Genomic DNA, 26265 nt, shown 5'->3' with positions numbered 1-26265 from the left:
AACAAACGGAAATTTTAAATACAAATCATTATAATTAAAAAACAAAATTCACTTATTTATACTCGTTTGTGCATACGAAAAATCTGACAAATGAATATTTAGATTCTTCTCATTTTTTTTTTTTTTTTTATCTTTTCCTTTCGTGTGTTGTTTTGCATAAAATTTTGAAAACGGGATGATGCAACGAAAAAAAAATTATGACAAAATGAAAAGTAATTTACATGTGCATCGTTATAAAATGTCTGAGAAAGAGCAACGAAAAAGCATGTGAACGCCTAATAAGCCATACAAACGACGTATCATTTTCACTCCATTTTAATAATCATTTCTCTAATCAGTAAATACATTTTTGCTATACAGTTCACCAACGTATAGAGCCACTGAGAATCATACGAAAAAAATTCCATGAAAGCAGATCTTAAATAATCATAAATAATTGTAAATTATCAAATGACAATATCGTTTTTTTTTTCTTTCTTATTTCCACGTAAATATAATATTTCCTTAAATAAAAAGGAAAAATGTGTAACAGTTAAAAACGTGTGGACGTAGCTATCGTATTTGCGAATTTAAGAACTCATTTCCTGATCGATTAAAATCGCATACTAAATTAAAAAAAAAAAAATAAATAAATAAATAAAGAAATTATCAAGATAACATGTTGATAAAGTTTACGATTTACTGAAAATATTAAATCAAATATGAGAAATTTCTAAATCACATATCACATGAAAGAAATCGTAGAAAAATGTATTTTGACATAAATTACACGATAGCCGCGTCCATATTGCGAATAATAATATATAGAACAATAATATTAAATTTATTCGTTAAAAACTAAGGAGTGAACCTATTGCAAAAATACAGACGAGAAATTTCGATTTTTTTTTTTTTGTTTTATATAAACATTTTTGGTAAAATTTCTTTTCATTTCTTTAAATCCATTCCTCTTTCTTTTCTTTTCATTAATATTTCTCTTTAACAACACGTTCCAAACTATCCAAACAATCTTTGAAAAAAAAAAAAAAAAAAAATTTACACAAAACTTAACACAGCTCTTCAACATTACTCCAATATTCGAAAATAAAAGTACACGCTATATTAGTTTTGCAATCTTTCAAGCGGTCGATTTAATTAATTAATTAATTGATGTATGTATTCGTTTAATTAATGCTCGTCGTCATTTACCACCGAATATATTTACCAATAAAATTTTCCTTTCTTTTCTTTTTTTTTTCCTTTCTTCTTTTTTTTCTTTTTTTTTTTTTTTTTTTCTTTTTTTTTACGGAGACCCATTTAATAAGGCACAATTTCTGCCTGAGAAGGCACTAAATTATCATTTTCTATACTTGTACATATAGTTGATCGTATTGCATACACATAAACCACGCAAAAGGACAGAGATCAATTTGAAGCGAGTTATACAACTAAACGAAGATTATTGTGCACCAAGATTTGTACAAATTCGTTATCTCTCATTGATACGAGTCGTATCGTCAAAAAAAAAAAAAAAATTCATTTCTTCTAAATATAATTCTATTTCTCTTATATTATATTATTCATTCACATTATATCCTTTCCTTTTCTCCAATTCTATCTTATTATTTTTCCCACCTTACTTTGTCTCGCTCTCGATTAATCCGAACGTCGATAGAATTTATTAAAAAAATGGATATACATGGATACACGGCGTTGCATGAACGGGGTGGTTAAAGTTATCTCTAAAAAATATCGATCGTATAAAAAAAAAAAAAAAATTTTTTTTCCCATCCTTTCTTGTTTGACAAAAATAAAAAGATGGCGCGCAATCGCGCTGGAATAAAATTATTTTTTTTTTTTTTTTTTTTTTTTTTTTNTTTTTTTTTTTTTTTTTTTTTTTTCATTACAAACTATTCTCTCGTTTCGACTAAAAATTTGAAAAATATCTCGTATTATGCACTTAGAAAAATTCCTATATAAACAATAGTTATTTACTCTATATTCGTTATTCGTTTGTTTCTTTCTTTTTTCTTTTCTTTTCTTTTCTTTTCTTTCATTTTTTTTTTTTTAATGATATTTTTTTTTCTTTCTTTCTTTTTTATGATAAAATAATCGTGAGAATATCACCAGAAATTTCGCGACGATCGGTTAGACAGTCGTGTCCAGATTGCTTCTACTTCCTCCCGAGTGTATGAAATCTACGTCCATTTCCGAATACTGGCGCAATTCCGGTGTGAATGCCGCACCGTTGTCCTCTCGCAACTCTCCGAAAATTCTTACGTTCGATGTGTTCGCGTGTGTCTCGAGACAGGAGGCTGAGGTCGTTCGAAAGTGACCCGAGTCTTCGATCGTTTCCCTTCCGTTGAAAAACGTTGACCGTGCAGATTTCAACTGTGGTTGGGACGTTCCGACATTAACATCGCTACTTAAACGACGTTTATATCGTAGATTTGTCAGTGTCTTCAACACTGTTGACGAAGCCTTTTCTCGTTGCTGCGCCCTACGAGGGAAACGTTCAGGGATGGTGATGACAGAACAGAAAGAGGAAGATGGACCAGCTAGTATCCATTTTCCATTTTTCATATTTTTTTTTCTTTTTTTTTCTTTTTTTTTTTTTTTTCCCTAAAGTTTTTCTTTCTTTATATGATAAATCATTTCTTTCGTATCTAAATCATCCGAACGCACAAAAAAAAAAAAAGATATGTAATAATTCTGAGAGATAATAATCTGTCGACGAGAAAAAGAAAAGGTCGATTCGAATGTTGATCGAGTGGAAAAGGACAGAGCTTTTCTTTTCTTTTCTTTTTTTTTTTTTTTTTTTTTTTTTTTCCTTTCACCGTTGTATCACGTATCGTTACTCCTGCGTGTACGTACATAGTTTCAACGTTCGAATCACATTCTATTCGTATTCGAGACGAATCAATCGTCTTGTGAAAATAATAATAATAATAATAATAATAATAATAATATATATATATAATTATGTATCGTGAAAATGACAAAAGAGTCGTTACTCTACGAGCAAGCATATTTTTCGAAACACGAGAAACGAACGTTTATTCGGAATCGATGCTGATTCGTGATATATATCGTGCCCCGTGCTTGCTCGTGGCACGTGTATCGGGATAATGCGCACAGAGAGGCAGAGAATAAAACAGCGTAACGTGGATTACGACACCCGTAAGAGGTATACAAAATTTGAAAAGCGAACGAAAATAATTCTTTCGTGTTCATGCACCGTTTGAACGCCCATGTACGAGTTGCGTCTGACTTGACCCGATCGGGAAGGGAGAGAAAAAAAAGAAAGAGAAAGAAACAAGAGGGAGAAGATCGACCAAGAATTCGAAACGCGATGGAATAAGCAAACTTAAAATATCGAAAATGGAGAAATTAAAAAAAAAAAAAAAAAAAAAAAAAATATATTTATACATATATAACTTTCTCACGGAAGAATTCCATCCATAGCATTTTTTTTTTTTAGGATCAATCGCGTGTGATACAATAGCGAAACAAAATATGATCAATATGATGATTCGCGATTGTTGAACCGCCAATCGATGCCAAAGTCAGAATTCAGACAATTAGAAATAAATCGACGTTCAATCAATCGATAGCAAAGTCGCGAAATTTAAGAAAGAGGAAAGAGAGAGAGAGAGAGAGAGAGAAAAAAAAAGAAAGAAAGAAAGAAGGATGAAACAAAAATATATATATTATCGGCGCGCATATATTTTCCTTCTCTCCGTCAACGTCCCTTCTAATTTAAGAACATTCGGAGACGAGAGCGGCCCCCCTCTCGCGTAAAGAGAACTCCAAAAGCGATATTCTCTTATCTACAATCATCATCATCATCATCATCATCATCATTTCTCCTATTCTCTTTCTTTTTCCTTATCTTTTTTTTTTTTCTTTTAATCGTTTAACCCATTATTGTTCCTTTCGTTATTTTTCTTTTCCTTTTCTTCTTTTCTTTTTCTTTACCTCCCGGTTCGAACGTTCAACGAACAATCTGATCGCGGTTCCCCCTACGAAACAAAGTGACGAGTGTGCCACGTAGCTAAACCGACAGTGAGGTTTCGAGGTTCGAAATGTAAGCATCTATTTGGTAGGACGAGCGATCGGAGTTTACAGGGAATCGAGATTAAGGATATGGGTACGGATGGTAAAATATTTGGTTACAACTCCATGTCCTGCGCCTCGTCCTCGCTGAAGTCGCTCATCGAAGACTCGCTATCGGACGACACTCCGTTTTCGGTACCGCAGTTCTCCTGGTCCCTTAGCGCCTCCTCCGTCGCGTATTTCCTCACGTAATCTGTCAAGAAATCAAGAAGGAAATTGCATCCTCGAACTAATATTCACACGTATGTGGGACACGTGCTCGTCCACTTCGTTCGTAACGCTTGGAAAATAAACCGTTCAAATCGATTCGATTCGAGAGAGAAAAAATTAAAAAAAAAAATATAAAAAAAAAATCTGAACGAAGACGAGGCTCGTGAACACGGAAATAAAGAAATATTTTAAACGTTTATCGGGACGATAAAAAAAAGTTTTTCTTTCGCGCTCAAAAAAAAAAAAAAAATGCTCACCTGCTACTTTCTTCTTGTACTCCTCAGGTTTATGTAGATACATGGCCGCGGCGTCGCCATTTAAGGGGTCGATTGGATTAGGATATGTTAACAATTGGGGCAGGAAAGACTCGAATATATTCGACAAATCTGAAACAGTGAAGAGCAAGAAGAAAAGATTGATTGAGAATTAGAGAATCGAGTTCGAGTTACTATTTAATTGTAGAGAACAGAAGAGGTGTTGGAGGGAGCACGAGGGATAATGACTTAAATTTTCGTCAAGATTATGTTAAATACGTACCGTAAAGGGCAGTCCAGGCCTGGTTTATTACGTCTAGACACACTGTGCCTGAGACCTCGTCAATGTTAGGGTGGTATACCTTGTTCATAAAGCCGATCGAAGGAGATTTGAAGGGATAGTGCTCGGGCAAGTGAACCCTCACCTTCCATATTCCACCCTCGTAAGGCGCTGTAACGTAATACAATTACACGATATAATCAGTAACGAGCGTATACGAAATGTCAGTCTTTTGTGCAAGATAGATGATCAGAGGAAGAATATCGTTCTTCAGAAACGAATCGAAACAATTTTTCGTTTCGTAAAAATAACGCTCGAAGAATATTTTAAAGGGGAGTTTAATTCAATTAAATTGCATGCGAAACATCTTCTTGGAGTACGCGAATCTCTTTTACATCCAGAGCGTTGTGTTTTTCTAAAATTTAGCTCGTGTAAACTTTCCATCAAAAATATTTATCACGTAATACGGGCCAACTCGAGTTATCACTCGAGATATCGGAAATTATCTGCACGAATTAAAATAAAGAAGTTATTCGGTCATGGTATAATTTTTGATTGTTGAAATTGCGAATACAGTTATCACTGATAATTCCAACTGGTGAAAAATCAGGTTCCATATCATCATAATTCGCGATAGATCGAGGAAACTGGAACATCGAACGGTATAATAGCGGAATATACGGCAAGGGGGAAAATGGAAGGTTCCATTAAGGAGAATCCATCCAAGTTCAGGATACGAGACAAAGTGTTTTGCTTATTCGAGACTCTTTTTTTTTTTTTTTTTTATCTGGAAGAGCTTTTCGTGTATCGAATAATGCGAATTCTTCCGACACTTTTGCTTAAGAAGATATGTATTTCTCCGAACTTAATGAAATTGAGATTATACCATTCGTAACCAAGTTCGAACAACTTTGTTGCTTAACGACGTACACACTGCTCCGGAAGCTCTGAACAAGTTTACGCGATATTCGATAATGGCGTAATTCTATTAACCCTTTTGCTAATGCTCCATCCGTCCAAAAGCGCAAATTGTTCCCCACGAAGATGTTCCTCGTGAGATGGAAGAAAAAGAGTTGGTTAAAAAGGAATCGGTCAAAAATAAAATTACTTCGTTTACTTTTAAAGGAATTAATTTTTTAAGAATCGTTAAATTTTATTTTTCACAACAACTATTTTATCGTTGTAAAAAATAATAAATATAATCTAAGTAAAATTTTTCATAGCGTGTGGAAATTGTTTCGAAATTAGAATGAAATGAGGCGAACGATAATCGGTTCGTTAGGAGCGACATATATCAACGTTTCGTTCAAAATTTCTCGGAAAATTCGGTTCAAAGTATCGAATTATCCGCATCATTTAAATTCAAAACGAGAAAACGAGCGTGGCTCTCGTTAATTATTTGCGGGAAAGTGATTCAATGGCCATCGATAGATCGTACGTGGCGAATGAAACGCGACCACGAATAGCGGTCGATCGAAGAGAAGAGAGTTGACCGAGTGAAATTTATTTCGACGACGAGGAGCAAAACAAAACTTTCGACCATTGATTAAAATCAATCGCTTTGGAAACGTTGGAAACGAGGGAAGTAGAAAGGGAGAGAAGAAAGATGAAAGGAAAAATGATGGAAAAGGAAAGAAGAAGGGAAAGGGCGTCTTTCCTCATTCTTTCGGACAAAACTGGAACTCGAAACCATGGTGATGGTGATCAATTAATCGTATAAACATTCGAGAGACAAACGAGAAGAGAAGATTTTGGGAAGATCGAAGATATTGAATTAATCGTAGTTGATCAAAAAGCGAATAAAATAAAAGAAAGAAAGGTGTATCGAGTGTAAAAGTATCGGTCTTAGTGTCGTGCAAGGTGACTTTGCGATCGAGGAAGGGGTGAAGTTCTCATAAAAAATGCGCAAGTTAAAAATGGAGAATAAAAAGTTCTACGTGCGAAGCCTCGTGAAGCCTTCATAAGAAAATGGCTTTGTTAGATCGATGTATAATAACTAAAAGTCTATAAAGTAGATTTTTACATAAACTATTGCTTTTCTTTTAATCTCTTCAATATTTCAATGAAGCTTCAATCTTGTCTAATTATAAATGTAAATTTTTTTCGATTCGATTTTCAATTTTAATAATTTATCTATAATACCATATCTTTATCCAAATTGTTTACTCGTTAGAACAGAAATTTCTGCAATTCGGATGAGAGAAAGTTAATATGTAATTATTAATTTATTACATTCCCTGAAACTTTCCTACAAATAATATTTACAAATTTCTTATCTTCGATAGATGGTAAATTCTCGGATCGATTAATCATTATTAAAATTTCACACTTTCGATTTATTATTTTTTTTTTTTTTTTTTTTTTACGCGAGGAATCATCTTCTTCCTCGATTACACAAAGATTATACCTTCACGATATCAATCGAACCCGGAAATATCAAACCATAGCATTATATAACGAATGAACTATATCGAAACATCCCCGAGACATTTGCCTTCTTGTTATGCCACGCCAGCCAGCTGGTTAATTGATAATAGGCAATCGTCGATCTTCGAAATTAATACGGTATCATCGTCGAGAACAGAGAGAAATCGAGAACCATCCATCGCGCGATAATCGCGTGGAAACCGGAAAAGCTGACGGAAGAGGAGGGTGAAAACGCAACCCCCGCCGACTCCATCCGCTTTCTCCGCTCGCGGTTATTCGTTACTGGACCATCTGCGACGAAATTGCGGTGATAGCGTGACGATGACGTAATAACGTGATCAATTAACGTACAAGCAAATTTCACGTACAGTGTTTAAATTTATTAAATCTCTTAGCTAACGTTATGAATCGTTTCGAATCGACAGCTCGTTTCGAAATGATTTCGTAAATTAGTAGAGATTAATGAAAATATGAAAAATGGTTTATGCTTTTATCGATAACCGAGTATCTTTTCGAGAAGATACTCGTAGAAACATATGGAAGAAATTTTTTTGTCCAATCTTGAAAATTATTGATACGAAAAGATTATTTAAAATGTTATAGATTGGTTATAATGTTTAAGTATTATAGGATATCTAAGTAATTTATAATAAGATGTATTTCGTAATTTCATGAGAAATGTCAATCGGATGCATCACTTTATTTCGAAAGTGACGCAACTCGGAAATTCTCTGTAAAATATTTTTAAACATAAAAACATGTTATATCAAATTTATCGTTTTTGTATCATTTTCACTTTATAATCTTAAAGAACTTTTTTATAATTTCAATCAATCTTTTTTACAAAAAATCCTTCGAGATTAAACAATCAATACTATTCTCAAACCGAATGAAATTCATTTCAGTTTCCTTTTTTTTTCCCCTTCTTTCTTACTTAAAATCCATTAATACTTTATCAAATAAACAAGCATACCATACACCCCGAAGAAAATAACGCGAATCCTCGAAACACTTCCAAACTCTCTCCACCAAAATCTCGCAAAAACCAAGATTAAACATTCAATGCGCTCTCAAATCGAAAGAAATAATTAATTTCCGTTTTATTTTCTTTTTTCTTTTTTTTTTTTTTTTTTTTTTTTCTATCTTTCGAGTTAAAATCCATGATTTGTCAAATAAGCGAGCATCATCCAACTACGAGTATATACCAAAAGCGAGTGGCAAACAAGAGGCTACTACACCGTATTATTACTGGTGCTGCTCTCTCGGTTCTCCGTCACGCAGGACCGACTTTTGCCTTCGAGAGAATCACGAATCGTGAACGCAACGCTTCGCGTGCGAGCGCAAATGTACGTATACCCGTACATTTATAGACGTACACGTGGCCGGTGCAAGCGTGTATTGTGCACAGGCGTAGGCGAGAAACGTGACCCACCTGTGCGTACACGCACGTGGAAACACAAGCGCGCGGATTCACGGTGAAAGTATCGATATTCGCGCGGAATCGGAGCTGCTAGAATGCACAAGCAGCAACCGAGTTAATTCCTATCCCGCGTACGACCAGAGTTCACCGAACCTCGCGACTCATCCTTCTTCTTTCATTTTTCATTTTTTGATCTTTTTTCTTCTTCTTCTTCTTTCTTTTTCTTTTTTTTTTTTTTTTTTTTTTTTTACGTTCCTTCTACCTACCTTTGAAATCGTTGCGTTATTGAAGCAACGATATATATATATCATGCGCTTTTAATTATATCGAATTTCTGCCGAGTTCGATTATCGCTACTTTTGATTCTTGTTGTTATTGGATAAATTGTGTGGATATTCTTTTTTTCTTCTTTTTATATTCACTTTCGTTGAATATAAATATAAATGAAGGATGAAAAAGTGAAAATGTCATATTATGTATGTTTTAACGTACGTTTGAGTTTAATGAGTGGATTTCATGAATGGATTTAGAATCGTTATTTTTGATGCAATCGATTTATATGGATTTTACTTTTTTAATAGCTATCTCTGCGAGAATTTTTTTTTTTTAATCTCCTGACACCGTAACTCGTACGTGGATTAATGTTTCTGTATAATGAGACTTGTCGCGAAAAGTATATAACATTCAGAGTTATCAGATCTTCTTATCAGATCCAATTGGAGCTATTATTGTTGAGCATTTATACCAGTGTCAGAGTTATTAGACAAGAATTATAATAAACGTAACCCAATTGCTCTTAGACATGACTCACGGTATAAATACTCCACTTGTCTATGTAGAAAAATATCACGAAATTTCGTACCACGCTTAGCAAACACATTTCTACAAAAATATAGATCAAATAGAAATGTATCAAAATTGATAAAAAGGACACACAATGTCAGCAATTAATATGGAATATAATTAATCGGTAATAAAAATAATAAAAAAAAAAAGAACACCACAAAGTATAATATAAAAAAATACATTGATATAAAAATTCTATAATGCTAGAGAAAGTGTCCTCCTTATTAAGCTAAAAAAATCGTACACGAAGCGTGCACAATTTCCATCTTCTTTTTTTTGTTTTTTGTTTTCTTTTACAAAATTTCACTGTAATTCAGTTCAATCAATTAAATTAAAGTAAATACAACATCATCGTGAACGCATTGTCCTCGAGCGCTGCTTTAATAAAGATAATTGTCAAAGCTTGATAAAACCAATTCGAACGGAAAAAAAAGAAGAAGAAGAAAGGAAAACATTTCGCAACGATTTGTTCGAAGAGCAAGAGTTATTCGTGTCGTAGCAAGATATCGATTTTTATCCAGCGAATTTATCGTGGAATTAATTCGACCGATTCGAAAACTTAACTTAACGTTATTAAACTTAACATAACGTGAACTCGGGGAAGAAAATTTAATCCAATCCGAAATCTGTTCGAGAAATGGCGAATTTAAACGGTTGGAAAATCGTGTTTGGAACTAGACCAAATTCGAACCGGCGCGATTTCGTCTATAGTTATTCGTGGACGACCAGTTTGTCGTCTGTTTCGTTATTTTTAAGAACTCGGGCCACTCGAAGTAGCTGATTAAGCGGCCTTCTGCTTCGTGGTATAAATTGGTTGGTTCGCGGTATAAAAATTCAGTTAATAAAGCGCATTTCAACCGGCCTTGCCCGCTCAACTTCTCTCATTCTCTCTCTCTAATTCCTCTCGATGATTGCGTTAATATCAAAGTTATCTCGTTCGAGTATTCTCGCTCGTATATACATCCAGATTTTTCCAGATTCGTTGTGTCTTATTCTTGGAAAATATTCTTTCCAAATATAATTCGTTCTTCCAATAATTTGTATTCGATCTCGTTGTACGAGATCCGAAGTTGTTCTGTGTGATGGTGTGAAGAAGGAAATACTTCGTGAAAAATAGAAATGATCGAGATGTTGGTCGGGAACAGGAAATATGCAAAGTGCTTCGATTATCAAATGAGAGATCATCCTACGATCCATTACGATTCAATCAGACAGAAACAGGAAGTGGTCGAGTTCAGTTACGCTGTTCGATTTGCTGTTTGCAACGGTTGCAAGCTTCGTTAGGGTACGAAATATCGTGATATAAAATTCGATCGTATATTATCATCATATTCTTCTCTCATATTTTTTTTTTCAATCGAATAAAATTTATACGTGATATTCATAAAATAAGAGGAGATAAACACGTGTTTGAGAAAAAATTAAAATTCGTGCAATCTCGTAAAAATCAATTCTTATTATGAAATTAGATGTTTGTTGATTGGACGATATGCCAATTAAGATAATTGCAAATGAACTAGATGAGATAAAGATTGTATAAAACAGAATTGAGAATAGCTTTTGAAACCTGAAATCCTATTAAGGATGAATACAATTTTGGCATTCAAATCCATCCTAGTCCGTTCTCTAATCCTCCGACTGTGTGTAAAGGGACTTCAAAGCGTTCAACTACAGTTACAATTTCTCTGTTTAATCCACTATGGTAATCATTGTTCACAGACATCCTTTCCGATAATTTAATATGTCATAACCAGGTCCATCTATCTATCACATTCGGTTGGATATTCGCATATTTCAATCGTTGATTTGATTGAGCTCATCCTATTCCTGCTAGTTATGCAATGCATATTTTACCCTCTATATCGAGGGTTAACACTTCGAGAGCAATATATTTCACGGTATATATGGAATATATTGTGCCAATTTAGAACACAAAACTGTTCCCCTTCTGAAACTGAAATTTCGCGATAGTTTGTCGCGTGTACGTTAAAAAGCAAATTTATAAAAAATATTTCAACTTTGAATTTACATAGTAAATTGTGCATTGTTTTCTCTTTCATCACTATGTATTTGAAGATTGGCACATGTATATGGCACGTCATACGTTTCTCATATCAAATTGTACAACGACGTGCCAGAGATGTCATTTGACGTCAAAAGGTTAATTAAATACATAGTGTTTCGAAGAACCTCTACATAAATTCATCGTTATTTCACTTAAAATAAATGATATTTCATAATGCGTCAACTCGATAAATAAAAATTGAATAAAAATTGAAGAATTTATAACGAAAACAATCCCTCGATTTTAATCAAAATATAATACACCACGACTTTATAATCTGATTAGATACAGTTGCATTTACAATACAATTGCGAAATAATCTTCGTGATAACGAGTGTTTTCACAAAAAAAGAAAGAAATTAAAATCCATTTGAGCAAAAATCAACAATCCACCGCCATTTGTACCGAGCCAATTATAATTTACAAATTTTAATTTGCAAATGTACATTTAAATCATAAACGTACATTTTCCAAATACGTGATAATTTATTAAGATTTTCCACTTAGTTATACCTCACAAATATCCTGAATATTTAACACGACTTAAAAATGACTTCGCTCATCCGATCATCCATTATCGTTATCATTAAACACAAATTCCAAGAGAAAAAAAAACTGACCAAAAATCGACCAATCTTATTCTTTTTAATCCTTCTTCAACACGAAGCGGAAATTGTTTTACCCAGCTATTTTCACTTTCGTCGTGCTTCGTTCTTCAATTTTCATCTTGTCCCCAATTTTCGACAGTATCTTCCCGGCGCAAACTCTCTCACCCTCCTCCACCTCCTCCCGTTCAAGGTTCTTCGCCCTTCTGAACGCAATTTTCGAAAGACGTCGTCGTGGATGCGGGTTGCAGCCTCGATACGAAACTTCTCCGCATGAAGCTCGGCCCTGGTGACCCAGTTTTTCCACGCGCGGCCATCCGCTAAGATCGTGGCACGCATTAATTTTCCATTTCTGCGATTCGACCGTGGCCCGAGGCTGAGAGCTGGACAAAACCCGGCGACAATGCGGCCAACGACGCGGGATTACTTTTCGTTAAATTAAAAAATGGGGGCGGTCCGTGATGTTTGAAGAGCGTGGCCAATACGGTACTCTTGGGATTCGACGTTGTATATTTTTTCTCTTTCCCCTTTTACTTTTTTTTTTCTTTTGTTCCGATTTTACTTTTATTTTTTTTTTTTTTTCCTTCTTTTTTCGTACGGACAATTGTACAGTTTTGGTCGTTTACTTTAAACTGGATTTTTATTTAAATCGCTCGTGGAAACAAATTTTAATGAGTTTAATCTTTTTTAAAAGGAAATTTTACGTAATTATTTTAACAGATTTTTTTTAAATACGTATCAGCATATGAAATTAAATTTATTCGGAAATTATGCGTGTAGAATTGTAATTTCGATGGGAAAAAGAAAAAAGAAATGTTACGATAATCTCTCTCTAAGAATGAATTCATCAAAACGAGAAGAAGAATTATTCTTTATCTTGATAGAAGAAATACATATTAATATAAAGATTAAACAATTAGTATAATAAATTTCTACATTATTTCTGCATTATTATTTCGTGTCGCGCTTTCAAAAAATTAAATATGCATATTCTCTCGGACGACGAGAGAAGAGAAGAATTGATTAATCAACAATTATCAGAGAATAAATACTCTCCACCTTTAATTTCAATTTACCGAAAGCTTTCATCAGATTACGCCCCGTACTTTGCACCTTACCAAACCCAATGTAATTATCCAGTCACAAGTGAAGGGTTCAAACACGGGCGCAAGGAAGCAATAACGAGTAATTGGCGAAAGATAAACAAGGTAAGGTTGATCGATATGACGCGTATGAGATTCTTTAGAGAATAGAAATACATCGAGTAAGCTTGCTTGGTTTCACTGAACAATAGTTTCGCGCGTGCTCCACTATTTAACAATTGGATAGAAACGGTACAGATTCACTTAGAGCAGGAAATGAAATCTATCGACGTTTCTAAAAAGCTTTAACTTAAAAATTTTCAAAAAACGTTTCGACGTTTCGCGATATATATATATATATGATGATATTCTAAAAATATCGTGGAAATATGGTGGAATAGAGGCGCTACTTTTCGACGCGATGCATAATTGTACTCGAGTCCCAATTTCCATGCGCGACGTGATACATGGCGGAGGCGGATGGATGGGCATTCGACGATCTTCTTTAAGGCGGGATTTCCTGTAAGCGTCAGACGACTAGTTCTGGCACGTGCAATATATGCGTGCGTAATATCGAGAGGAAGTTGTCTCTCTACTCAAATTTTCGGGCTCCAAAATATTAAACGATCAGAATTTTCAAGTCTTTAATTTCTTGAGAGAATTTTTTAAAGGTTAATTATATAAATAATATCACGGTTTTGGGCTTCGCGTTGCGATTTGCAGAATAAAAAGTGAAAGACTCATTGTGCTCAAATTTTAAAAAGTTTAAAAAACTACACCTTTCGACGTCTTTTTAATTTCTTATTTTTCAAAAAAATTCTAATTATTTTTCAAAAATTCTAAGAGCATAGAGTCAAAATTACAACAATTACATTAGATCGCAGCGAATCTTGGCAAAGAAGGAATGACGAATCTCGAAAAATAAAATTTTCAATCAAAGATGAATCATTGTGTTCACATTTTGAGAATCTAAAAAAAAAAAAAACTGCAAATAATTTTTCTTAAACGCTCAACGACTAATTTCGATTAATTTTGTTGAAAATTTGACTCTGAAGCGTCACATAGAGAGTCACATTTCGTCGCTGCGTTTGTACCTAAAAGAAAGAAGAAGAACGATGCATCGCGGTCGAATTGGCATCGAACGTCATTAGTCGAAACAAAATCTCCTTAAACAAAAAAAATTTAATCCCTCGAACCACCTTATGATCATTCGAACCTAGAACGCACACTTACACACACACACACATACACACATATATATATATACTCGTGATCGGTTCTACGAGATTACACGAGGGTGGTGGAGAGGGTCCCTTATGCACAACATAATTTGCAGCGTGACGTAGACAGCTTCTGGAAACTGGGTCAGCTGGAAGCACGGCAATTTAGACGCATCGAAAAAAGATAAAAATGGAAAAGGAAGAATTAAACAATCCATCCGTGTTTTTTCCCCAAGAAAACTCTTTTACAAAGGGAATGAGAAAAGGGAATGATTGATCCATCGGATTGATCGTCTTACTTACGTCTCATCGATCTAAATAACATTTCGGTTGGAAAACGTGATTTATCGATTCATTGTATCACGGTAAGCAAGATTTATAAGGATTGATTCGATTTTAGATGACTTAATTTAAACGTGTCTCTGACACAATGCCGCGTATTAAGAGAAATGATCTCAGCTATCGATATTTCAACCATCGATATTTTAAAATGAATGTAACGATTCTATAAATAATATTCTAAATATATGAGAGAAAGAGAAAGAGAGAGAAAGAGAGAAAAAGAAAGAGAGAGAGAATGTCACAAATGAAATTTTCGATGTCGTTAAATTGGACAAATTACTCGTAACGCAAAATATTAAATTTTCGTCTCCTCTTCTTTCCATCATTCACTCATTACCCCAACGAATAACATTCCAAAATAAATTATCAATATATTATAAATTGTACCAATCGAAAACTATTAAATCTATACGTTTATTTGTTATTTTCGCAAATCTCATAAAAAAAAAAAAAGAAGCGTATTTTTAACCCCATAATTCTATTTTTAATCCCCTTCCGCGTTCTACACGCAAAAAATTAATCCGTCTATTTGCTCCGAGAAGAGCATCGAACCAACTGGCGATAATTAGCCAGTCAAAGTGGATTAAAAAAAAAAAAAAAAAAAAAAAGGCCGTATTGTACCATACGAAAGTCGTATACCGTTCTCTCACGTATACACGAGTGCATACGTCATAGAGCACCGATCGATTCCGTAGTCGTTCGTCGTGCATAAGCTAAGTGCGTGAAAGCACGTTTCGAGAAAAGGAAAAATGCAATTACCTCGGCCACCTTATCTCGCGACACGTTTCTTAGTTAGAGAGTGTACGATATCTCGATATTAAAGCTCGAAACCTATCGCCAACCAACGTTCCTTCTCGCCGCTCTCCGAAGAGAGAGAGATCGTGTTTGCAAGAATAGGCCTTCTAGAATACACGCAGGAATTTTGCCACGCGTTTGATCTGTCGCGTATCAAATCGGAATGATTTAACCCTTTGCAGCTCCTAAAGGGCAGCTGTCCAGACACGTTAAAGGCATTTTACACGACCGAGTGTCAACAATTTATACACCGGTTTATCGAAAATATTCGAATATTTAATTCCCTTTCTACTATTTTCGATCGAAATATTGGCGATTTTCAATGGAACAGATAAAATTTGTTGAAACAATGAATTATAGGAATTGTATGAAATTGGATGCAAATTTAATCCAAATTTTTTAAATATAATCAATCATTTAGTAGTAATTGATATAGTTTTTTAAGTATTGATCATTTGATGATCATCGGATAATAATTTTATTTCATAATTGGTTTTTTCCTCCCTTCAGCTCCTCCTCTTCAGCTTTTTCGATTTTTCGATTTTGATAAATATACGAGAAAGGAAAAACACGTTTCACTATTGCAGAGAAGCTATTAAAGTTGCAATGTACAGTTTCGTGAATTTTAATGAGCAATGAAGCTTTCTAATTGAAAGATGCTCCATAAATTTTAACCGTTAATCTGATTTTTACCGTACGCTCGAAGTTTCGTCGAATTAGATTTCCTGGAAACTCGATCCTAACGTTTCCAATTTCAAGTTTTGAAGTTCGAGTATGTTAATTAAAAAAGATACATGGCGAATAGTTTCGCGATTCTCGATCATTAATTTTTTTAGCAGCGCTAAAAAATGACAAGCCCATTGTTCATTTATCCCCAAGTGGCGATTATTCGAAATTTATTCTTCAAGATAACGATGAACGATGTTTCAAATTGGTATGCATCGGTTACGAATGATTCAGAGTAATAGTTTCATCGATGATGACATAAATTCTCATCAATTTTTTTTATCGATTTAAGACCATTTAACGTCAAGATTAATTTAGACAATTATTTTTATTGATTTTCCTGCTTGAAAATAACAGAAGCATAAAATAAATATAGATTAGAAAATCTGTTATTAAATAAATCTTTATTATATTTCGCCATCTACTATTTAAAAAATTTTCCTCTTTCTTTCGTGATTCCAAAAATATTCAAAATTTGTAACTTTTATCGATCCACCTTCTATAAATTATTAATAAATTTAATTGTTTCTCCAAACTTTCTATCGAACGCGAAAGAAAATGTTAAGTTTAACTGAAACCGCGAAGAGTAATCTAAATTTCTGTGGACCATCCAGATTTCAATGAAGAATATCGAGGAAAGAAGAGAAAAATCGTAGATCGAAAAGATCCATTTATATAAAATGATAGATGTCTTTCGACAAGAGTTAATAAAATCATAACAGGTTGATGAAAAGGTTTATTACGCACCAAGAAAATATTTACGATCACGATCCCCGTGTTAGAATTTTATGGTTGTTTCTCATGCACCCATTTCGCTAATATTCGTCACAAATCGTGTGTCGTAACTTGGTGGGCCGCTTTGAGGAAAAGTATCATAAATTTCTATCTTTCGACGTGGTGACTCAAACCTTACAATTCAAATTTCCGAACAATTTCCTTATTTACGGAATTGAAAATAAACTAAAAATCGCTCGAAACGATTATTCTTCATCTCTTAAAAAAAAAAAAAAAAAANNAAAAAAAAAAAAAAAAACTAGATTCTCGAATCGCTTTTATATCTAAATTTTATACGCGCAAGTGAAAGACGCAAGGAGGAAAAGTGAACGTTGGAACTGGATTCGATTTTCTACCTTCTAGAAAACCGAGGATAATCGCCAACTGCGATCACTTGCACTCTGCGTAAAAAAAAAAAAAAAAAAATTGAAACGCAACTTTAATTAATCTTTCACAAAATAATCTTTTAATTTTTCATTACTTTTACGTAAGAAATAACCGTTTGAAATCCTAAATCCACCGTCTGTTCGTGGACAAATTCATCTTTTAAATCGCCGTGTATTTAAACTTTTATCCAACACTCGTCTCTTACGTAATGAACTCGCGTTATCGTTAATAATCTCGAATGGTGTATCAACCAACGATAATAGAACCAACGAATGACTACCAAACAAGTTATAATACCTACCTATATTATCTTCCATCTTGTTTTCTATAATAAAACGAATTAAATTCGATTTCTGCATGCGAATTAAAAATATCGAACAATTTTCGCAATATCCCATATACTTTATCGTGAAAAACGAAGAAGAATATTCTATCGGAATAAAATCAAAATTTGAGGGATTCGCGAAACGAGAGAAGAAAACTCGATTCGTTGATCGTTGAGAACGAAAAGAAATGATGGAAAACCGTTTGTGGTTGTAACTCGTCGCGTGGTAACAAGTCGGCGCAAATTAAAGCGTCGCGAGGAGAGAAGAAGAAACGAGGAAAAAACGAAATTACGGTCTGGCGAAATAAAGAATTTCGCGGTCGTTGTGCAAACGAGACATAATCAGCTCGAACGTTTCGAAAGAGCATTGTTCCCTTGAAGAAACGATAGCTCTTCTCTCGTTGATCGAATTAATATATATATATATATACATATATTCGTGCATTGGATGGTGATAAAAGGAGGTGGCCGACCTTTGATATCGATCACGATAGAGCACGTATCGAAGGAATAATGCACGTTTCGTTGGATGCTGACGCACTTAAAATCACTCTCCAGACCTTGACAGTGAATTTTCTTGATTAATATCCCTTGAATAAAACAGCAGATGTTTATAATTGAACAGGATTAACTCTTCGAGATTCGAACTCGATAATTTTCTTCTTGATGAGTTAGCTTGAGAAATTAGTCACGTGGATCACAATGTTATAATGTTTTGACAAACAACAATGTGAATCCAGGTTGACATGTTTCCCAATGAAAATAATGGAAATATAAAATTTAATTCGAGATAAAAGAAGCAAATTTATACAAGTTTAATTCAGAAAGATGAGGACAGAATAGATTTTTATTCGAATGTGCAATAGAGAGAACTGATAAATAGATTATTTTTTTGTTTTACCTTAAGTGGTTTTATAAAAGAGAGTCTTTTCTACTTTTTAATAAAAAGAACATTGAATAATTTTATCTGTGATAATGGCAAAAATACCACGTTTCAAGGTAAATCCCAACTACGAAATACCACGACCACGTTTCGTTTTGCGTTTTTCGATTGCCAAGAAGAGAAAACCTGTCCCGATCAAGAACCAGCTGCCATTTTAGAATTTATGGAGTCGAATTGTAAGGCTCCTTGATTTTCCTCGAGTGAAATTCAAAGCCTTGTAAAGTCATTGGCAAAAATACTCGTAGACATGCTACGAATATCTTAATTAATACATTTGTTTTACTTTAACGAAGAACAAAATACGTCTTTATGGGAATCTAATAAAAAAGAAACGAATTTAACCATAGATCGATCTATTCTATCGATCAAACGAAATTATTTTAAAACTGAAAGACGAATTAAAAATTTAATTCGAATTACACAACCTAACTTGCAATCTTAACTTAATTATCTCTAAAAATTACACGAGATTATATATCAACCGGTTTGTTTTCGTACGATTTGCGTACGTATAAGAGAATAATTTCGATTTCGATGTAAACGAACGTGACGACGATATTTACATATAAATTATATCACGAATTTCTTGGCTAGCGTGTCCATCTCGACTTCTCTTTCTACGAACTTTTGGCATGACACGTCCAAACTAGGAATATTTTATATACATTTCCATTGGCTAATATATATATATATATACATACATAGCATCGATCAATCTTTCGAATACAGAGCGTATACAACGCGTACAGATTTAAAATGAAAAATTCAAAGCATCGAATGATCGGCTACACTTTATGCGTGGAGAAATGGGCGTAAGAGGAAAGGAAATCGCGTCGAGTCGAGAGATGAGAAGCGATTAAAATGCAATTACGGTGCATTTGGCAGAGGGCGACGCGAAGAATCTGTCGATAGAGCTCGACGCGTGGAGCATCGCGGCCTGTGGACTATTAATGGAAACAGAAAGACAAGCGGAGAGAACGGTTGTCCCTCTCTGTGACAGTGAACGAGTGGGGCAGTGTAATTTCAGGGTCTGCGTTAAAATTAATCTTTGCTTGCTTGAATGGATACGAAATGGATACACGTTTGTTCGAGATATAAAGAAATGGACAGAGAAATATAATTCTGGGCGATATTTTTTTTTTTTTTTTCTTTTTTCGTGAGAAGGATCACAGGTGGGGAGAGGGGGAGGAATGGTGGTATCGTGACACGAAAACATCAAATTGGAACGAAATCATCGGAGGGTGAATGAAGAAGAAAGGAAGATACGTAAACACGGTTGTTAATGCCCCATCTATTTTCGTAAATTCGATTAGATAGGTTGTTTGTCCGCTTTGGCCCTCCAACTGTGAATCACCGGGGCATCGTACGGACCAGAGACCTATACAACCACGATACCTCGTGATTGGTGATGGCACAACAAAACTTGTACCTTGTCCGAGGTTCTTTAACCTTTTATCTTTAATTTCCTCCGCCGTAAGTATCGAAGCTATTTTATTACACCATTAAAAATTTAATCTTTGGATAACTGAAACCGAATGATAAAAAGCCGCTTTGATAAATCGCTTTCGAAATAATTTCTCCGCCGAAGGATTATTTTCAAGAAACTTATCGAATGATTCAACCACGACTCGGCCACTTATCAAATCTTGTCCAAAAGCGTATATATATATATATATATATATATATATATATATTATTTTATCTCTTTCAATAAAATACGGTCAAAATACGTAAAAGAATACTCAAGGTTCTTTTCCTCCACTAGGAAAGATGTTTAACAGCTCGATTTAGAGCTGTGGAGAGTCGTTACCGCGAAAATTTCAGCTCGTAACCATAGCTATTCGTCCAGCGAATCCATTTCCATGCATATTTCTGCCAGTATCCGGTGGCGCGGCCATGTATAGGAGGCATAAAGCTACGCGATTCTAGCATCAGTGTCGAACAGAATCTTGGGGCGTATTAGAGGGCTGGCTGTTAAAGTGGGTCACAGTGCGGAACACGGTATCTCCGATGTGTATCGTCGACCGCTCGTTTACAGGCATTTCCAAACGACTATGCTTTGTATGCGGTAAAACGTGGCCGGGTGCTCACGCCTCGTTCCATGCATGCATGTATGTATGTATATACGTATGTATGTATGACGACGGAGGATGTCAAAGAAAAAAATGACCACGGGACTGATGGAATGGGATTAAATTGATTTTATCAAAGTGCCCCTCCTTTTTAAGGAGCATTCCTCCTCTCCTCCCTTCGATGCTCCTCGTCGAGGTCGCGGTTGTTGGTTTCATTTGCAAAGCAGAGGATTCTTATTCTCGTATTCTCTTATTCGTACGGTTCGCATGGTTGATGGAAATTGCGTGTGTCGGAGATCGCGCTGTTGATGAAAATGGTTCAAGCTGTGACACGACGCCATTAAGAATCCAGACGGTTGGTTTTTACGTTGTATCTCAGCGGGAAGATGAAACTCCATAGAAATTTTATTTCTTTTTTTCTTTTTTTTTTTTTTTTTTTTTTTTGCGAGAGACGAGGCGTTGCGAGGGAAATATTGATCCTCGTGTAAGGAAAAATTTTGCTCTTTATATAGAAACGCAAGCAATATCGATATTTAGATCGGATATCGATTTCTTTTTAATAGATGAGAGAGAGAGAGGAAAAGAGGATAATCTTGTTAAATTGAAGAACGAGAGAACTTTCGAAACACGTGATAAATTGACGAGAGTGATGAAAATACGCACTCGATCCTCAAATTAAATTAAAGGGAAAAATTTTTAACAATTTGGGACCGACTGACGACATATCGAACTTCAAAAATTGCACAACTATGGACGCTGTCCGAAACATTCTATGGAACAACAGGAAAAAAAACCTACCATCTTTTACAAAATATGGCGTGGTTGAAAATCACATTTCAACGTGACGTCTCCAAGATTTTTTTTCGATCATGGAAACACGAAGCCAAAAAAAATTTTATTTTCATCGCAAGAACGTTGTGAAAAATCACGCGTGGAATGAATCGAAAAAAATGTTGTGCATGGAAGAACACTTTCAGTGTAATAAACGGGAAAGCTAACAAGATAGTCTGTGTGTTGTACATGTAACTCAACACTGTTAATCTTATCAGTCCTCCTGCAACTGCCTCTATAATCGTTTGTTTCGCAACAATCTTTGGTTGACGACCTAACACGGCCGTGCAATTATTGTGCAGAAGACAAGTAAAACGCAAGATGACGACGTTCCAACGAGGAAGTTGTAATCTTTTTTTCTCTCCGCTCGCAACGATACCGTTAACTTCTCGAGCTAGATCCAGCTCAATCGGTGCAACATTTACTTACAGGACGAACGAATGGCTCTCACCCTTGCGAACACGAAGACGAAGAGGGTGAATTAATTTCATGGTGTCTCGTCTCCATCCCTTTCCAAAGAGAGTTTTAACTCTCGGTTGTTCCTCGTGAGTTTCGCACGCGTAGATAGATACGGAAAGTACCCAGCTATTTTGAATATCTGAAGAAAGGATCTGAGGAAAGTGGTCTTGATTTAATTCTCTTATTGTATACTGGTGTGATAATTATTTGAAACGAATCTTAATGCGTGAATAATTATACCGTTGAAAACGTTATTGAGCGAGTTATGTATGACAGGATTGAAGATAAGAATTTTAATTAAGTAAGTTTTGCTTCTTGCAAACATCTGTCTAATCTTTCTTTCTTTCTTTCTTTCTTTCTTTCTTTTTTTCAATTATAGACGAGAAAAAATTCAAAGATTTTTTTAAGGGAAGAGAAACGACGAGGAAGCAAACGGAGGATCAATTTTGAAAATTGTTTCGTAAAATATGGAAAATGAAAAATGTTTCGAAAGGAAAGCGCTATGTACACTATGTCGTTTTCTTTCTTTAATATTAAATGGATACTTTCTGAAAAGATTTCCCGTCCCGTCACGTATTCACACAGAGTGAATTAATCTTATCAGAAAATAGTGACCGTCGTCAAAGTCGAACAGTATCTCGCTGTTGTAATTTCCGAAATAACTTCGTGTATATGCGTAGAAAGCTACGATATTACAAGCTCGTAAAAGTCCCTCAATAGTCGTAATAATAATGTTTCGCGCATTGAATGAACAAGTAACAAAAAAAATCACAGAATTTAGGAACACGTATTCGAAAAAAATCTCGTTCAAAATTTTTTAAATCGAATATAATACGATCGAAAGTATAAAAATTTCTCTTTATATCGCCTAAGTCATCTTCTTATTCTTTGAAAATTTCATCCCAACACGATGGCGCGCAATTTAAACATACATTTGCTAAAAAGAGACAAATTGTTGGCAATTATATACAATTATATACATTATACATATTATATTAGCAATTATATACATTTGCATATTTCTTTTATTCGCGTAAATCAAATACGCCATCAGTCGTGCCAAATCCAAAGATCATTAATCCAAAGATCATTAATCAATATCCACAATAAATAGCGATAATAAAATGTTAATTTAAAACCTGACTGCACCACTGCAGGTAAGCAGTTTTGAACTCTTAGCTGCTATCCGATTGCGAAAAGCTATGAAAAAAAGAAACTTAGGAACAAGATGACGATCTTAGGAAATTAGAGCCGCACACTTTTCTAAAGCGCATCGCGGCGGAAAACAAGGCATCGTTGTTCGACCGATCGCAATGGCGGAAATAAATATCGGCGCGAAGGGAAGGGCTTGCCCGCGTTACGCAATTTTTACACGCATTGAATCGAGTGAAAATAAGATTGAATCGAAATCTTATCGTCGTATAGCTCGTATATATATTATAATTTATTAAGAGAGACTTGTACATCGGTTTATCTATAAAATACGCAGATCGCTGCTTTATCACATACTCGTCTCTGCGTGTACGTATCTTGAAACACACTCAAGAGGGGGAATTGCAAAAATGCGCGCGTGTGCCGAGGGCTCGCCAGTTAACTCGTTGCAAAACAAGGCGGGGAGATTTTTCAATGGGACAGTATCGACGTTGCATCTTTGAAAGCTGATATAATAACGCGTTAACTATGAAAGCGTAACCCTGAACCGAGGACGCATAGCAAAACTTGAAGAACTTTCGAAACGAGGATTATTAAGAAATCAAAAAGATTTACGATACTTCCATTCTTGAGTAAATACCGAAACTAATATCGAACAAAGTTGTGATTTATGATAGAATCTTTATCGAACGGCTAACTTGAAAATATCGAGTTTAAGTTGTAAGCGAGTAAGTAAGTTCCAGAGTCTCCTTCGTGGGCCACGGGCTCGAGAAGATTATAAAAAGTTATAAAAGTGTGTTGTTAGAAGTTAAGAATTATATTCTAGAATTACTGAAACTCCTCTATTAAGATACGTATACTTGTGAACAGAACAAAGGAAATTTCACGACGGTTTATTGACGAAATTTTGAAATCGGTGACGAGTAACGTTACATTTTATCAGATTATCGATGAAACAGGTTTCAAGAAAGTTTCCATATGTTCCAATCTTCTACGCCACTGCTTTCTACAAATATTTAATTTCACGGTTAACATATGCGTAATGAAAATGTGTGGAAAGGAAAAACGGCACTCGACTCTCTAGTTGGTATAGGGGTTGAGGGGTTAGATGACTCAACTTTGTTTTCCGATAACTAGCTAACCAATTATCGAAGTAAATGTCTCTAGAGTTCAAAGGTAATAGTGGTTCAATCATCAAACACTCTAATATCGCAAATATCGGATCACGGAAGAAACCGTTTGAACTTTTGTAAAAAATTGTTTTCAAAAGTTCAAAAATTACGATCACAACCCTATTACCTCTAAATAAAAAAAAACAATCTCTCGCAACAACGTTCATCTGACGAGATTACTCGCAATGTAAAAACATTGCGAATTGAATCCGATTTAAAACTGCACGATGAACCAACCAGTGGGTTCGAGGGGGCAGAAGCAACCAATTACCTTGCAAGTTGGCAAACTTTTACCGTCAGGCTGCGGTCTAGAAACGAGAAAAGAAGAGAACGAATTGAGACCTCAATGAAATCGCAAGTACGAGATACGTGTGATAAATTAATTCGAAACGAGTCGAGAGAGAGAGAGAGAGAGAGAGAAAGAGAGAGAGAAATCTTTTTGCAAACAATTCGATTTCCTTTCAAGAAACAAATACACGTAATCAGATCTATTCCTTCTCCTTTCGTGACGCTTCTAATTAACGTGGAGTATGTGACGGTTTCGAGGCCATCGACGAGCGCGCGAGTATCGACATTGCCCAAGTTTTTATTCGTAATAATTACGCGCAAAGGAAGAAGAGAAACTCGATTTTGCCAACAATTAACAACATTGTCGTAGCCGCGAAAATATCCTCTTCTCTTATCGCTCAGAAATACGTATCTATGTATAAATATTCATATATTTATTTTTTCTGCTTCACTTTGTATACATATGTATTATTATAATACTGCACATCGTTACTATATTTATCCTGCTGGATACTAATTTAATCTATCTACGTATTTACCTTCGTACTATCTTCGTGTAATCTATACCTACATATCTATACTTATCGATTTCGACTCGAATAAATGATGTAACGCCAAAATTTTAATTGTGAAAAATTCGACTTCGATTTTTAAAATTATGAGGCAAAATATTATTCTCTTCGCCCAGGCAGAAAGAAAATTAGACAATTGTACAGAGTACCAAGTAATTCGATCGTATGTCGTCTTTCGAATTTACCTTCATCAATATCGTGGAATAAATAACTTGCATAATATCGATATAAGATACTTGCGAAGACAGAACAATGTACGCAGCCGGGATGCAAGGATATTGCGTTTTTTTTTTTTTTTTTAAATAAGGATGGATTACGGTAATCGTTGTAACAGGCGAACGACCACGGGTAAAAATATAATCGGAGACGAGCTTAGCCAATCGAAACCTTTCGAAGGACGTAATGAAAACGGAGACGAGCGATAAAATTATGTTTTATAAAAAGTGCCTTTTTATGTCATTCGACATACCGGGATACCGCAAACGGATCTCGATAGATTCGAGTATGCTGATTCGTTAAGTACTACGCATTACCTTTACTCGTTGTTTTTCTCGGCCGGTGTTCGTATTGCGTAAGCAATTTATGAACCGGTGAGAAAAGGAAAAACACGTTGCATTAGCCTTCTCGAGGATAATAAATACAATCTGAATCCGAAAACAGCGATCGATAGGATATTTAACGGATGCATGCATTTAACTACATGTTTTCAACATTATAACTCGGTTGATGAGTCACGCGGTTGGTTAAATATCACAATGGTCAACTTTCATGCGAAGCAAGAAATCGTCCAAGAAACAACTTTTAATTTAACTTTCGGTAAAATTGTAGATCATGCATGACCATTTCGGGTTTCAAATTTTTTTAACGAGATTACACCTTTTTCATAGTATTTAATTTCTGCCGAAAGCTAATTCAATTGAGTT

The 26265-nt window shown here is 34.8% G+C and overlaps 1 protein-coding gene across 1 annotated transcript in view; it reads right to left on the bottom strand.

Annotated features, from left to right (window-relative positions):
* Positions 1 to 1976: 1976 nt before the first annotated feature.
* LOC122720594 (ubiquitin-conjugating enzyme E2 H) overlaps positions 1977 to 26265 on the bottom strand; it is a 35482-nt gene continuing 11193 nt past the window's right edge. The window contains exons 3-5 of the mRNA XM_043947393.1: positions 4843 to 5010; positions 4563 to 4691; positions 1977 to 4288 (exon numbers count right to left, since the gene is read on the bottom strand). Coding sequence (XP_043803328.1) covers positions 4152 to 4288; positions 4563 to 4691; positions 4843 to 5010 — 434 coding nt within the window. The 3' untranslated portion in view covers positions 1977 to 4151. The remainder of the gene's footprint in view (positions 4289 to 4562; positions 4692 to 4842; positions 5011 to 26265) is intronic.

The sequence above is a fragment of the Apis laboriosa genome, unplaced genomic scaffold (assembly GCF_014066325.1).
Source record: "Apis laboriosa isolate Shangri-la unplaced genomic scaffold, ASM1406632v1 scaffold12_cov154, whole genome shotgun sequence".
Lineage (NCBI taxonomy): Eukaryota > Metazoa > Arthropoda > Insecta > Hymenoptera > Apidae > Apis > Apis laboriosa.
Note: the sequence above shows the minus strand (reverse complement) of the source record. Positions and strands in the feature narration are given on the sequence as shown.